Genomic DNA, 13,929 nt, shown 5'->3' on the forward strand with positions numbered 1-13,929 from the left:
AGAGCATTTTTTACCCAAACAGCACACCACTGTTACTGTGGAGGGAAGGACTGTAGTTCAATGTTACTGCACAACAGCAGGAAGAAAAGCTCACATACAACTTTGACCACGTGAGTTGTGTGATGTTTTCATGGACTGATCGCATTCGTGCAGGTGGTTCATCTGATATTCTCATTTATCAACAATCTCATTTATCCTTTCGTTGGATCCTTTTTTTACAGTAAAGCTAAATTGACTTATAGATAAGCTATAGCAACTAGACATTACGGAAGCTGTAACAGATTTTTTCTGGTCCATCACTAGTTTTATTTGAGTTAACGTGTGTAATAAAATATATTATGCCAACGTAGGTATCACTTTTAACTTTTGGTGCTCTTATTTTGATAGATCTGAGCAGAAGTGCCGCCTTTTCTTGCCACCTTGACACTGGGCTAAAAGTATTGTCAGCTTCAGAGCAATGGAGTGTCGATGTGACGAGGTAAACTTTGAGGAAGTTGACACAGGTAAGATAAATTATCAAAAAGTTATCAGATATTGCTTTAAGAGCATTAAAAATGTTGGCAGCACTCCACAGAGAATTTACAGACAGATATTTATATCTGCTGTGGCGACCCTGAAGTCATGGGATAAGCGGTCTAAATCATCATCTTTGCAGATCTTTGTTTACTACCGGGTTAGATTTCAGAATAAATATGATAAATCAAGCGCTCGTTACCTTTCAGTTATGAGAATTTGATTTTTTTTTATATAAATAAAACATTTGTAAGAAACAAAAATATGTCTTCCTGCGCATTATCTGTGCATATCTGTCATATTTAAAAACCATTCTAAAGTTCAGTACTCCTACAATAATACTAAAATGACGTGATTTTTGATGCCAGAAATAAAACATCAAATGAAAGTATTTAATCAATATGCCTGCAAGCTCACATACAAAGAGCTTTGCATTCCACAACAGGACTTTCCTGGAATTTAGAGCATTTTGTGCTGCACTTTGTATTGGGTGAAAGGTAAACGCTGTGATAAGTTATGAACAGTTTTGCAATACTAATGTTTCCTTCCCCCCTCTCTGTTTAGGATGGTGGCCAAACAGCAACAGCATCCAGATGGGAGCCTATACTGTGGTGGGGTATCTTCTCTACAGATTCTCACAGAGTAAGCAACTCAGTGGCAGAAAAGAGAAACAGAAACATATCCGTCATGTCATTTCTCTACTTGATTGACCTGTTTTCCATAGAGATATCAAGTCTGTTTCCTGAAAAGCATAGTCACAGTAAAGCTTACATTTTAGGATAGTCAGTGGTTTTGGTGAGGAGGGGCATGTCTCCTAATGAAATATGCTTTTAGAGGCCTGTAGCCAAGAATTGTGGGTCAAATTTACAAATTCTTGTTTAAGTAACATTTGGTGAAACTAACTCTGCAAGAAAATTACTAGGCCTTAAAAAAATGACACATCTTCCAGTGGGATCGAATGAAATGAAATGAATACCAAAGACAGGGTCTTCAGAGAAACACACAACAAATGGTTGGTTGGATTTTTTTAATGGCTTTTTTGTGATTAGTTGCCATTTATTGAAATATTCAATTCGGTCCAGTCAGTACACTGAACTGGATCTGAACTTAATTGTCTCTAAGAGCTGCTTCCATCAGCCAAAAAGGGTCCAGTTTTATGACATCTCAATCTTTACATTCATTCAGCTGATCTAATTTAATTTACTGCTCAGTTTTTCAAAACCTTGTACAGTAAAATTCCTGAACCAGTGGAAATATAAAGACAACCAGATGAAACCCAAACAATATGGAACACTAGATGATATGATTAATTTTTTGTTTATTATACTCCCCAGTAATCTAGCACGACCTCGGCTGTAAGACTGATTTCAGTATGTTTTTTCCGCAGCCCTCCCAGCTATTATCCGATGGCCGATTCGTCTCTTCTGTTCTTTAACTGGTCAGTGATAAGCAAAACTATTATAACTAGCTTGTACAATATATTAAACTGTGTCTGATATGGATTAAATGTGTGCTCTTGTTCATGCCTCAGGTCTGTCAGCTCTTTGGGGCTGGGTGAGCCACCTTTTGAGAACAGTCCGTGGTACTAAATACTTTACATTTTTTCTGATCATATAAAAAAAATGTGTCAAATGTCACATGTGAAGTATAAAACGCATATTCTCTGCTGACTTTTTTCTCTTTTTGCTCATGTTTTTGTGTCAGGAATCCGGAGCCTGTTTAAGGTGCTGTCTCAAATCTGGCAGTTTATCCTCAGTGAGTGTGGCCTGTATTTGTGTTGGATTATTTCCCCCTTTATGTCTATGTGCATTTGATTGTTTAAGTGAAGGTAAACAGGTCATGAACTATTTTATACATTTTTAATGGTTGGAAGTGAGTTAAAATTCAAGAACACAAATGACAGCAATGTAGCATCTGAAAGTTCTAACTTAAGAAGAGATCTGCAAAATAATTAACGGGCCGTAGTTAAACGTTAAACCTACTGACTTGTAAATTTGCTCCACCTTTAGCATTTACCTCCAAGTGCAAGTGGCTGGTTGCTGTCATCAAAGCAATCACAGGTCAGTTCACTGTAATTTTCTGCTTTTTTTGTGGAGTTTGTGCTGACAGCTACAGCTTTTGTGCAAACTGTTTCACTGTATGTAACATTTTTGTCCTCTCCTCAGGGACATCCACTAATGAAGCACTGGAGTTAGAGACAGATCTGAACAGCAGCAGTTCCAACAAGTCAGGCCTGAGGTTGATCCTCCTTGGACCCCCTGGTGGAGGTCAGGCCTCCCTGGCAGAGTCACTGTTGGGAAACAGTGAGACAAGGGAACCCATAGGTCCCCTAATGGAGAGCACAAAGCGAAAGACCATAGTGGACGGTAGAGAGGTTACTGTGATCAATACTCCTGCTCTTTTGGGATGTTCAATGGAGAACAACAAAAGAGCCAGAGAAGCTTTGAGGAGTCTTCAGCTTGCTAGCCCTGGACCACATGCCTTCCTGCTGGTGATCCAGGCTCCAGGATCCAACATGAAGATAACACAGGATGCTACTCAGGCAATCCAAGAAATCCTGGAACTCTTTGGTGTTGGCGTCAGGAAATACATTATCCCTGTTCTCAGCAACACAAAACAACTAGGTCAAAAAGGTACCAGAGATCAGCTACTGGATGAGGAGGATGAGGGTTTGAAAAGGGCTGTGGCTCTCTGTGGCCAGAGGCCTGAGCTGGTGGACATAAAGACAGATTGCCCCCCAGAGGTACAGCGTGTAAAGCGCAGGCAGATAGTGGAGCGTGTCATAGAGATGAAGAGGCTAAGGGGGCATTTCATCCATGAGCTGCAGAGGAGGGAGGAATCCATCAGGGAGGAGCTGCTTGCTGACATGTCCTCTGCACTGGCTAGAAAACTGGGACACATGTAAATAAGACAGGGGAGAAGGACAGGTAGTATTAAGAGTGTGTTTGTGTGTGAAAGAGTTGCTGGGGCTGTAGAACAATAAGGAGGCAGGAATCATTACTGGGTTAAACATGCAAATTTGACTTAAGGTTATTTTTGTCACTTTACCACTGTCCATATGGATTTACTGCTGCTGACTGCACTTTGGTTTTCAACATGCCACAAATGCTTCTAGTTAGATACCATAGTCACAGATGCTTCATTTTTCTATTTCTATGTGTTATAATTCCTCAACATGTATACATTGTTTTTATGGGCATTGGTACTCCAGAGCTTAGCCCTCCTCTGTCTTTCATAATTTATAAGACATATCAAAATTTTAAGATGACCAGGGACAGCAAACTGAAGTCATAGTGGGAGTCGAGTTCAGCAGTGCTGTTCAGACCTGTGCTTTCTCCAGATCTCTCTGAAACATATGTTACCAAAAATACAACAGTTCATTCAATATAAACCGGGCATGTTACAATAGCGTAACCATCTTGGTAGCAGATAACAGTACCAGGTTGAGAAATGCTGTAAAATAAGACCAATATCTTATATGTCAATACATTAGAACACTAGTCTTACCTTAATATAATGATATATTTATTTAAAAAACATACTGCATTTCTGTAAATTTATATCTGCAAAGATTAAAACTACCCATTGATAAGGGCTTTTAAAGCCCTAATGGTTTGAAATACAAACTGCAGCACAGTTGCAGAGTGTCTCTGTCACCTGAGAAATCACTTTACAACAATTATAAACCTTCAACAGATCTGTCAGGTCCACTTCGGGTACCACGATGCTTAAAATCCAGCATAGAGAAGAACACCACTCACTGCCGTTCTGCTGCAAAGTCTGACCTCTAAACTGAAAGAAATAGTATAAAAGGACTAATACACCCAAAAATGGAAATACAGTAACTATCTTTCAGCTAGGAGCTGCCACAGCAGAACGTGTTCTGCGTGTTGATTTGGCGTGGGTTTTTATGCTGGATGCCCTTCCTGTTGCAAGCCTCAAATTTTATCCAAGCTCGAGACCGGCACCAGAGTGGCCCTTGGTGGCTGGGCAGGTCCACGCCTGGTGGGGTGGGATTCGAAGCCACGGCCTTTTGCACACCAACCCAATGCTCTACCACTGAGGGGGGCACACTAGCGCCTCCAGGAAAAAGAACGAAGATCATTAGTTTAAATACTGCTCATACAAAAGAGCATATTTTCTGTAGCTGAACATGTGGTTCTATAATGTCACAAATAAGAAAAGCAATGGATTATCAAGTGTATTATATTATTGGAGATGCTCTTTGTCCTTTACTGTAAAAATATGGGCAGACACATAGATTTACACTTATTGGCATTCCTGATTATATATTATCTAAAAAAATATCAAAATGGGATATGATTTGATGATACAAGTTTAAAGTTGTGATTCATAACATGCAGCACATAAGCTTATCCAGCCCACAAGGTTCTTCTCCACTGTAGTTACAATAATTACTGACAGATTTTGAGCACTTGATGAGATTGAACATAGTAGCAGGACCTGTGTCCTTTAATGATGAAAGTTGCCAAAAGTACCTTATATTGGTTAAAATTGATTTAATTAGAGTGTTGGCTCACTAATACTGACATAATAAGCTGCATTACTTCAGCAACATATTCAGCATTGACATATTAAAAAGATGTCTTCAAAAAGTTTGCCAGAAATTATAGGTTCGAAGTGTGTTACCAGTTCAGTGTCAGATTCAGAATCTGAATCCTGCTGAATACGTCGCAAAGTTCATAAGGTTGCAAACCTTTGCTCATTTCGTGCAAAATGACCTTTATGGTTTTTCAGTATAGTTTATTTTTTATTTTTTTGTCCTTTCGGCTTATCCTGTGAGTTCAGGGTCGCCACAGCGGATCCTTTGTCCGCATACAATAAAATCTATTAAAGACGATTTGAACACGCATCACATACTGAATAAAGATTCTTCATTGCATACTTGCGGTAATACTACTACGTGTGTGTTTACTGCAGCTCCTCCAGGTGACAATACAGAGGGAAATGTAGGTTTCGCAGTCTCAGAGGTAGGTACGCTCACTACTGACGCAGGCGGTGACAGCAATATGGAGCCAGGGAGCCGCTACGGCGCATGCGCGCCCGAGCACGGCCAGAGAGTGAGAGCAAGAGAGGGAGAGAGAGCGACAGACACGCACAGCTACACCAGGAAAAAAGTGGCAAAGACAAAGGACTGAACAGCCTGTGGGAAATCAGGAGAGACTATATTCAGCTTTTAGAGCGGTTTACGGCAGGCTAGCTTTAAAAGCACCGTCAGAAAGCGCCGAGGTAAGTGGACTGAGAAGGAAAACGAAGTTATGAGGCGTAAAGGAGGCGTTGTGTTTGTGTTTTGTGTGGACACGGGAGTCACGTACAGCAGACAGAAGACTGAGATTAAATATCTGTCACTATCATCATGAATAACATCTGTACCTGTGTGGGCTCATAGTATAGCAGCTATCTCTGCTTCAGACGCTGTGAGCTCTCTAATGTGTGTCTTGTTTTGCTCGGAGGCAGTTGTCATATTTCGCTAGCTTACTGAACAGCCTGCTTCCTCTATCCAGTCCAAGCTGCTGCAGATGTTTACCTTCTTCTCATTTTGGGCTTTGCTGACCAAGAGTATGTTTTAGTAGCTTTACAATGTTATCACAGCTACTGTATCCGTCACCAGCAGCAAGCGTTGCTTTAAAGTGATGTTTAAGGCGTGTAGCTGCTGCTCAGCACTTCAAAGATGTCACTTTGCGCTAACTTGTTTAAATGAGTGAATTACAAATGAACAACAAAACTGGGCCTTTTTTTTTCTTTCTGTCTCTCCCTTAGGTGTCAGACGTTCTTTTCTGCTCAGCATCTGGGCCATTTGTTCCAGAGAAAGTGGAAGTTCATGGTCAGCATTCCGCTGATGGAAAGAACTGCATATCTATAGGGACAGTGACTGGATAGGAAGAGCTGTTGACATGCAGAAGCGATGGGGGAAGTGGAAATGCTCACAGAGCAACTGGTAGTAATTTGATTGATGGAAGAGTAATCTTTCATTTGGGAGCAATTGGAGTATCTTTATGATTTTTCTTTTCCTTTTTTTTTTCTTTTTTTTTTTTGCTGGCAGTCTCGTCCAAAGTTCCACTTTTTACCCCCTCCCCCTAACCTTTAGAAAGAGGTGAGGTGTCGCTCTTTCATTTACTTTGCAACCCCCACCTCACTCTCAACTATAGACAGAGACACACAAGCTCCTCTCCTCCAAGTAGCTGAGAGGCTTGTACAGCAATGGTTGTCCTAATGCTAATGTAGCATCCTGAAAATAGTGGAGGAGCTGGAGGAGGTTGTGAATGTTCAGAGATGGGAAGTGCTCCATATCCAGCTGGTGAGTGGAAGGGGAAGGGGCGAGGCGGCCTGCAGGAGCTGGGCTGCATGCCCTGGAAGGTCAGCAAGCAGAAAGGTGGAGGAGGAGGAGGAGGAGGAGAAGTTGTGGTAGTAGGAGTGGAGGAGAGGAGGTGCAGGGATCCCAGGGACCCTCAGCAGCAGCAGCAGGATCTCTCATCCTCCTCTTCTTCCCTCACCCCTCCAGCACCCCCCCAATCATCTTTGACACCTCCATGTATTTACCATGAGAAACAGCGGAGGGAGCTGTGCGCCCTGCACGCACTCAATAACGTCTTCCAGGATGGAGCAGCCTTCAGTCGGGACACCTTGCAGGAGATATACCAGAGGTGAGCTGGTGTACAACCTGTACCAATTTTTAACGTGAATAGAAAAGGTTTGTCTGTTAATCTCTGCTGTCGACTGATTGCAGGCTTTCTCCCAGCACACTTGTGACACCTCACAAGAAGAGCATGCTGGGAAATGGGAACTATGATGTAAATGTCATTATGGCAGCCCTGCAGACCCGAGGATTTGAGGCAGTTTGGTGGGATAAAAGAAGGTATGTAGGGCTGGCAATGAAAACTGCTATTTTTTATGTCTTAATTCCTGCTTATGTCAATTTTTTAAACACTAATTGATAGTGTTGTAGCTGCAATAAATCTTTGGCCTCTCTGTTCTAGTTATTTCCATAAATGGTCATTATGACATGCCAAGACACTGAACCCCTTTGAATTGCTTTGGATAAATACGTCTACGAAATAACTAAATGTAAATGTAAAGGTCAGGCAGAACCTAAACTAATAGAGCAATACTTTGCCTTTTGCTATGTGTGGTTTTTTCCATCTCTGAATACACATGGCAACAGGAACAAATTCAATAGTTGGCTCTGACCTCTGCAGCCTAGAAACATGCTAGAATATAAATGTAAAGTAAACAAGTGTCCTAACCCTCTGAACCCCGGCAACCTTATCAGACAGTGCTTGAGTGAACTCTTTGATTAGTCAGCAGTTCCATCAGTCCACATAGTCTAAGAGACAGTTTTATCTATTCACTTATTTACTTGTTTTTCTTATAATCAGTCTTACATGAGTGTTGAAAACAGCAGCAGTCACAAACTTGCTTTTATCAATAAAAAGTTAATGTTATCAGAAAAGCATATTCTTGGTTCCCACCCTGACCAAACAAGGACAAAATCAAACAACAGCAGCAGTGCTATTCCATGGTCCATGATTACTATAATGTCTGGCCATAAAAAAGTTACCACCTGGATTTAACTAAGCAAATAAGTAAGGGCCTTCCACTGGATAATTATTGCAGCGATTAATATGGCTTAGCTGGCAACAAGTTGTTGTTTTAGTTTTTACCCTAACCTGAATATACTGAATAACCAGTTTTTTTTTTTTTTGTCAATACATTTTTTTTCTATAATTAATAAGATCTTGGTGAAAAAAATAATGCAACTCTGGATGGAAAAAAAGTTGACATTGCATAAGCTCATCAAAATGATACCACTGTGAATGTGTGCCTTAGTCAAATAACTCATACAACTAACTACAAGTCAGGACATAGTATGTTCTGTTATATTATTTATGTGCTCAGAACAATAATATGGGATGTTGTCTTAAACTGCAGCATAGGTTTTCAGCCTAACAGCAGACAATTATTGCTGAAACTTACTACTAAATAATACTGAAAGTTCAGCCATTTGCTGCTTAGTGGAGGTTTGAATTTTGATGGATGGAAAGCTTGAAAATGTTGCTACACAAAATGTTCATTCCATTCCTCAAAACAAAGCTCTTTAGGGTTTAGAGCAAGTTGTCATATGGAGCAGCACATACACACGCTGTATCGCCATTTCCTCCTCTTTTTTTTTTTGTTTGTTTGTTTGTTTTCTAGTTTTATGGTGATTTGACAATATTCTTGACATGTCAACATGAGCTCACGTTAAAAAGTAAATTTTTCTTCCAGGGATGTAGGCAGCATCAAGCTGTCCAATGTGACGGGCTTCATTCTGAACGTGCCATCCAACCTGCGGTGGGGGCTTCTCCGGCTGCCGCTCAAACGCCAGCACTGGATAGGAGTCAGAGAGGTGGGGGGAGTCTACTACAACCTGGACTCCAAGCTGCGTAGCCCCCAACCTATCGGTAATCCGGATGAGCTCAGGTGAGAGTGACAGGACAAGTATGTTTATGTCATGGGACGACCGCTACGTTTGGAATTACATTACATATATTTTGTAATTTGCCAAACCTTTTCACTAAAGCAAATTACAAGTAAGAGACACGCACAAGCACTCTGGACTTCGGTGTTGTGCTTCGGTACAAAGTGCTGTGGACAACCTGCTGTGCCTCCTGAGCTACAGCCATTTTACTGTTTTGTTGTGATAAATAATTGGGACACACATGTTTAGGATGCACCCGAGAAATCCTGTTTTGTTCCATATTAGCAAGTCTAAGTATGACTATGTTCTTCTGCTAGTTTGGAGTAATCATTCGCTTATTATGATTGACCGAATAATATAAAGTATTTGTTTTTCAGTCACAGTGATAAAATACTACATATCACTTTGTACTGTGCAATAAAAGTAATTATAAGAAGTAATAATATGGTTCCAATACTTTTAAACAAATTATCTGCCTTCAGGTCATTGTTCTTACCAGCTACTAGGATTCAGCTCCAACTTGTAGCCTTCTGCTTTTTATTTTCCTGCGGCATTTTTGTTACGTTTTTATCATCATAGTATGACTCGGTCAGTGTAACACAGGAGTGGACTGGAAAATGGATGAGATGTATGGGTAGATTTTAAAAACTGCAGTATACGGTCTGAATGTTGTAAGTTTTTACATAAAGTAGTTAGTAACAAAACTAATACGGTAATTATACTAGTGTGTTATTATGAGTATGAAAATGACATGTTACTTTGATAAAACTGGTTACAAACTTCTTAATTATGCAGTAGGATAATACTGTGGCAGCTTGTTAGAACAAGAATGACCGAACTGAAAAGGCTGGGAGTAACTCTAAGCTAAACTAAGCACAGTTGTTGGTGCGGTTACTGTGAAGGTGAACACTAGTTGGCTGAAATCAGGCACCGCCAACATTTGCTCGTAAATAGCATCTTATTTGTCTATTGTTATAGAAGAATTAGCATAAAATGGCTAAAATGTGCAAAATTGCTAAAAAAAAAAAAAAAAAGTCAATAGTGATTTACAGTATAGTATAATTAAAATGAAGCATCAGTGTAAAAGGTCCAAAATTGACACGTAGGTGATTTTATTGTTTGTTTTATTTTTTTAACAGGTGTGTTTGTTCCCATTTATTACTTGTTGCCTTAAAAGTGTGTTAAATATAATGTTTATATTTATTGTGGATTTAAATGACTATGACTAAGAAAGAAAGAGGTTGCCCCTAGTGATTGAGCCACATGATTCTTAACAGATATACAGAACTTTTAGCACTTTTTTTTAGCTCACAGTTTGGCTTTCCTGCCTTCAAACTCTTTTCTCACTAAGCTGGTATCTTGATGCAGCAGGCAGCTGTTTTGTTTTTGTTAAGATTATGTTTAACTAAAAACTTTGATAACTGTACAGACCAGGAAAAAACAGACACAAAGTTTGCTTTTCAAGAGCTAGAAAGTTCTGTCAGGACTTTGCAGAGACCAAAAAAATGAGCTAAAAGAGATGTGACATATATTTGTCAAGCAGCTGGAATTACTACTCCATATAAATGATTGCTGCCTATTTGCTCTATATTGAAATAAGCTATTGATTGCTAATAGTATATTACAGACTTCATAGAGTGATAATATGTCACTTGTGTTTACAGCTTGTTCCATTGCCCCCCCAAAAAAATTAGTGCAGCTTTAAAGCAGCTCTACCCCTTAAGTTGCAATACTGTGCATTGTCTCATCTTCCTTTTAATTCAAACTGATCCTTTCATTATTATTATAAATATGGCTGTCCTGTTTGCTTTGGATTTTACTTAGGAAGTTTCTCCGCCAGCAGCTGCGAGGGAAGAACTGTGAACTCCTATTGGTCGTCTCGGAAGAAGTGGAGGCACACCAAACTTGGCGGTCTGATGGCTAAGAGTTCAACCAGCCAATCACAGAAAGAATGGGAGAGGAAGTAAAGTCGTGCAAAACCAGTCACACGGATGCACAATGGAAAATTTATTTTTTTCTTCTTTTTTTGGGTTTTGTTTACACAGCCATTGCTGGACTCTTATCTTATAAGATGCAACGCAATGAAGGAAGCAAACACTTTACAGGGAGAAACAAAGAATCACAGTTCTCTACTTAAAACAAAGTTAAGACTTATAAAAAGTTATTATTCCGATTTTCCTATCCTTATGTTTTTATATATATTGACTGTTTTTCAACGTCAGTTTCTGATCTGTTGGATGTTTTCTTTTGTCCACGCTCTATGAAAAATACCGTGTTTATCTGCCTGTCTCCGTCACTGATCCACCCTGCTTCAGTCAGAAAGTTCAGACGTGTCTTTGTGTGTCCATCTTTATGTTGTGAATGTCTTTCTCTGTCCATATCCTCTGTCCTTCTTTTTCAACAAGTGTGTCCTTCCTTACCTCAGTGTTACTCTATCTCACTCTTCCACTGTGTACCTTTTTCATGCCACAAGTCAAAATCAGTGATCTGTCACATTGCCAACTTTGTATTTCGTTCACCTCACAAACACTTTAGGCACAGACTGAGCCTGTACTGTATCGAGGCTGTGCTGGCACAACAGTTTTATATGGCAACAAAGCAATGCAACACCTAGGCCAAGCACTCCCTCTACTGGATATTTGTCTCAGTTTCCTTCCAAGGAAAAAAATACCGTTTCTGTGTTGTTGTTTTTTGTTTGTTTGTCATTTATAAATGTTCATATTAAGTTGAACAACAAACTCTACTTGTCATCAGAAAATTATGGAATACTATAAAGGGTCCTCTAGTACTGTCATGATGTGATCATTGCATAACTAAGTCTTTTCCAAAATATAAAAGTATAGAAATTGGCCATCCTTTGTATGCACCATGTGCCATTACAGCAAGAGAGTTGGTGTTTGACAAAATAAGTCAAGGTCTACATCCCCACAACAAGGGGTTCTATTGGACAAAACAAGCAGTTTAAATAAGACTTGGGCTCTGGTATTCTGTTTACCGAACAATTCATCCAGCCAGTAATCAGATTAATGAAAAAGCTGTTGGTTGCATATAAACATCTTCACCATTTAAAGTTTGGAGGCAACTTTGCTGATGAGCCCTGTGTTATATGGTAAAAAGAATATCATCAAACAAATATTCATTTTGTTCAGATCTCCCACGCTTGCATAATTTGACTCTTGACTTTTGACTCAGGTTGGTCCAAAAGGTCAAAAGCGCAGCAGCCCTCTGTAGCACAGGAGTTCAGCTGATGCAGGGCTCATCCATCTCCTCTTAAATATTACTTGCCAAACGTGCCACCTCTGAGAGGTGTCACAGTGTGCGGTCAGCAGTGATTGTATAATGTGTGTGGATTCAGTCTGAGGAGGTGTTTTGGGTGTAGTTTGTGAGAGGGGGAAGTTTTCAGTTTGAGAAGTGGAAGGAGGGAGTGCATTGTGTCTGAGAATACGTTAATAAAAAAGGAAATGTGGAAGTTGATGGGTTGGCTAATGAGCACATGACCAGAGATATATGTGTGTAATTGTGAGTAATCAATTATTGTGAAGTGGGCCTTGGAAGATATCCCGCTATTGTTGCTTTTGCTTGTATCAAACACCATTTATAATATCTATGTATTGTCTGTTTAGGACAATATTGGCCTTAAGTTGTTTACATAAAAAGACTTACTTGCTGCTGTGCAATTGGGAGGGGCTTTGCATTTTGACACTGAGATCAGAAAATGAATTCCAAAGCACCAATATATCATCAATACAGAGGAAAAACAGCTGATGCTCATCCAGTTTACAGAGTAACTCATCTGTAAAAAACTTTTTCACTTTTTCAGCCAAGGACTTTATATTATTAACAATATTATTTATACTACACAAGCTCATGTTTTTCAGTGGTGCATGATTTTTTTTTCAATTCCCATCCAATCTTTAAACCTTTATTGTCATGTTATAGCCAGGAGAACCAACGCTGAAACATCAGTTTTTCTCTAATTTGCTGAGATTTTTGGACAACATCCTGTTATGACTAGTAAAAAATGTTTGGCCGAGACTATACATTTACCCCTTCCTATTTAAGGAATCCTGATTGTCACTGTATATTTGTTTTGTTTTTGGCATAGAAATAAAATGCTTATAATGGCACTTTATGTATAAGCTACAACATGTGTGTGTGTATTAAATTGGACATGCTATGAAAAGGTACTTGCTAAGACAGAAAGCCTGAACACAAAGTTTAGAAACTACTTGCTTTAACAAGACAACCAGTATCTTTGAAATAAGTTGAAAGTAGCTAAATCGTAACCTACTACTCGAGGAAGTACAGTACATAACTAAATATATTTACTCAAGTATTGTACTTAACCACAATCCTATGGTACTTTTACTTTACTGGAGGAGTTACATTTTATGCAACTTTAACTCCACTACAATTCAGAGGGAAGTAGTGCTACATATGTACAGGTTGTTACCATTTACTTTTTACATATTTAGACTATCTGTAAATCTAACAAATCGGCTCCACATTTACCAGCTGAGCCATTTGTGTTCAACACTAAGTCTCTAGATGACAGGGATCTTTGACATATTTTTAAAACTCAATTACTGTACAATGTTTTTTGGCATATATGTTTTTACATTTGATAGTTTGCTGAGCTAGATTTACACAATAATTTAAACACAACAAAAAAATTTAGTAATATAGAAGGCAAATAAATTTTAAATGTCATTAAAATATGTCGTGTTGTCAGTTTGGTTTTTTTTTTTATTATTTACGCTTTATAGCATGTACTTAATATTTAACTTGAGTAAACAATTGCTGTGTTGTGGTGGAGTGTGAAGTATTGTGAAGCAATTTTACTTTAGTATTATTCATTTGTTTAGATGCCCAAATTTATGTCACATGTGTCAATCCTCATACTGAATACTTGTCATGGCCGCTTCTGTTCAACTCTG

General features: G+C 39.1%; 1 protein-coding gene across 4 annotated transcripts; it reads left to right on the top strand.

The window, feature by feature from the left end:
* Positions 1–12: 12 nt before the first annotated feature.
* josd1 (Josephin domain containing 1) lies at positions 13–13,593 on the top strand. Of its 4 annotated transcripts, none has more exons than XM_067488398.1 (9): positions 13–110; positions 388–503; positions 1,078–1,155; positions 1,901–1,951; positions 2,045–2,095; positions 2,218–2,268; positions 2,523–2,573; positions 2,679–5,763; positions 6,295–6,670. In XM_067488398.1, exons 2-8 carry the CDS (start codon positions 458–460, stop codon positions 3,416–3,418), a joined length of 1,068 nt encoding a protein of 355 aa, XP_067344499.1. In that variant the 5' UTR covers positions 13–110; positions 388–457; the 3' UTR covers positions 3,419–5,763; positions 6,295–6,670. The 4 variants fall into 4 exon arrangements, with proteins under 4 accessions (XP_067344499.1, XP_067344498.1, XP_067344500.1 ...); XM_067488397.1 differs by having other exon boundaries at positions 20–153; XM_067488399.1 differs by lacking the exons at positions 13–110; positions 388–503; positions 1,078–1,155; ... (2 more) ...; positions 2,218–2,268; positions 2,523–2,573 and adding exons at positions 7,262–7,390; positions 8,800–8,994; positions 10,817–13,593 and having other exon boundaries at positions 3,414–5,763; positions 6,295–7,178.
* The last annotated feature ends 336 nt before the right edge of the window (positions 13,594–13,929 follow it).

Source organism: Channa argus, chromosome 20, assembly GCF_033026475.1.
Source record: "Channa argus isolate prfri chromosome 20, Channa argus male v1.0, whole genome shotgun sequence".
Taxonomy (NCBI): domain Eukaryota; kingdom Metazoa; phylum Chordata; class Actinopteri; order Anabantiformes; family Channidae; genus Channa; species Channa argus.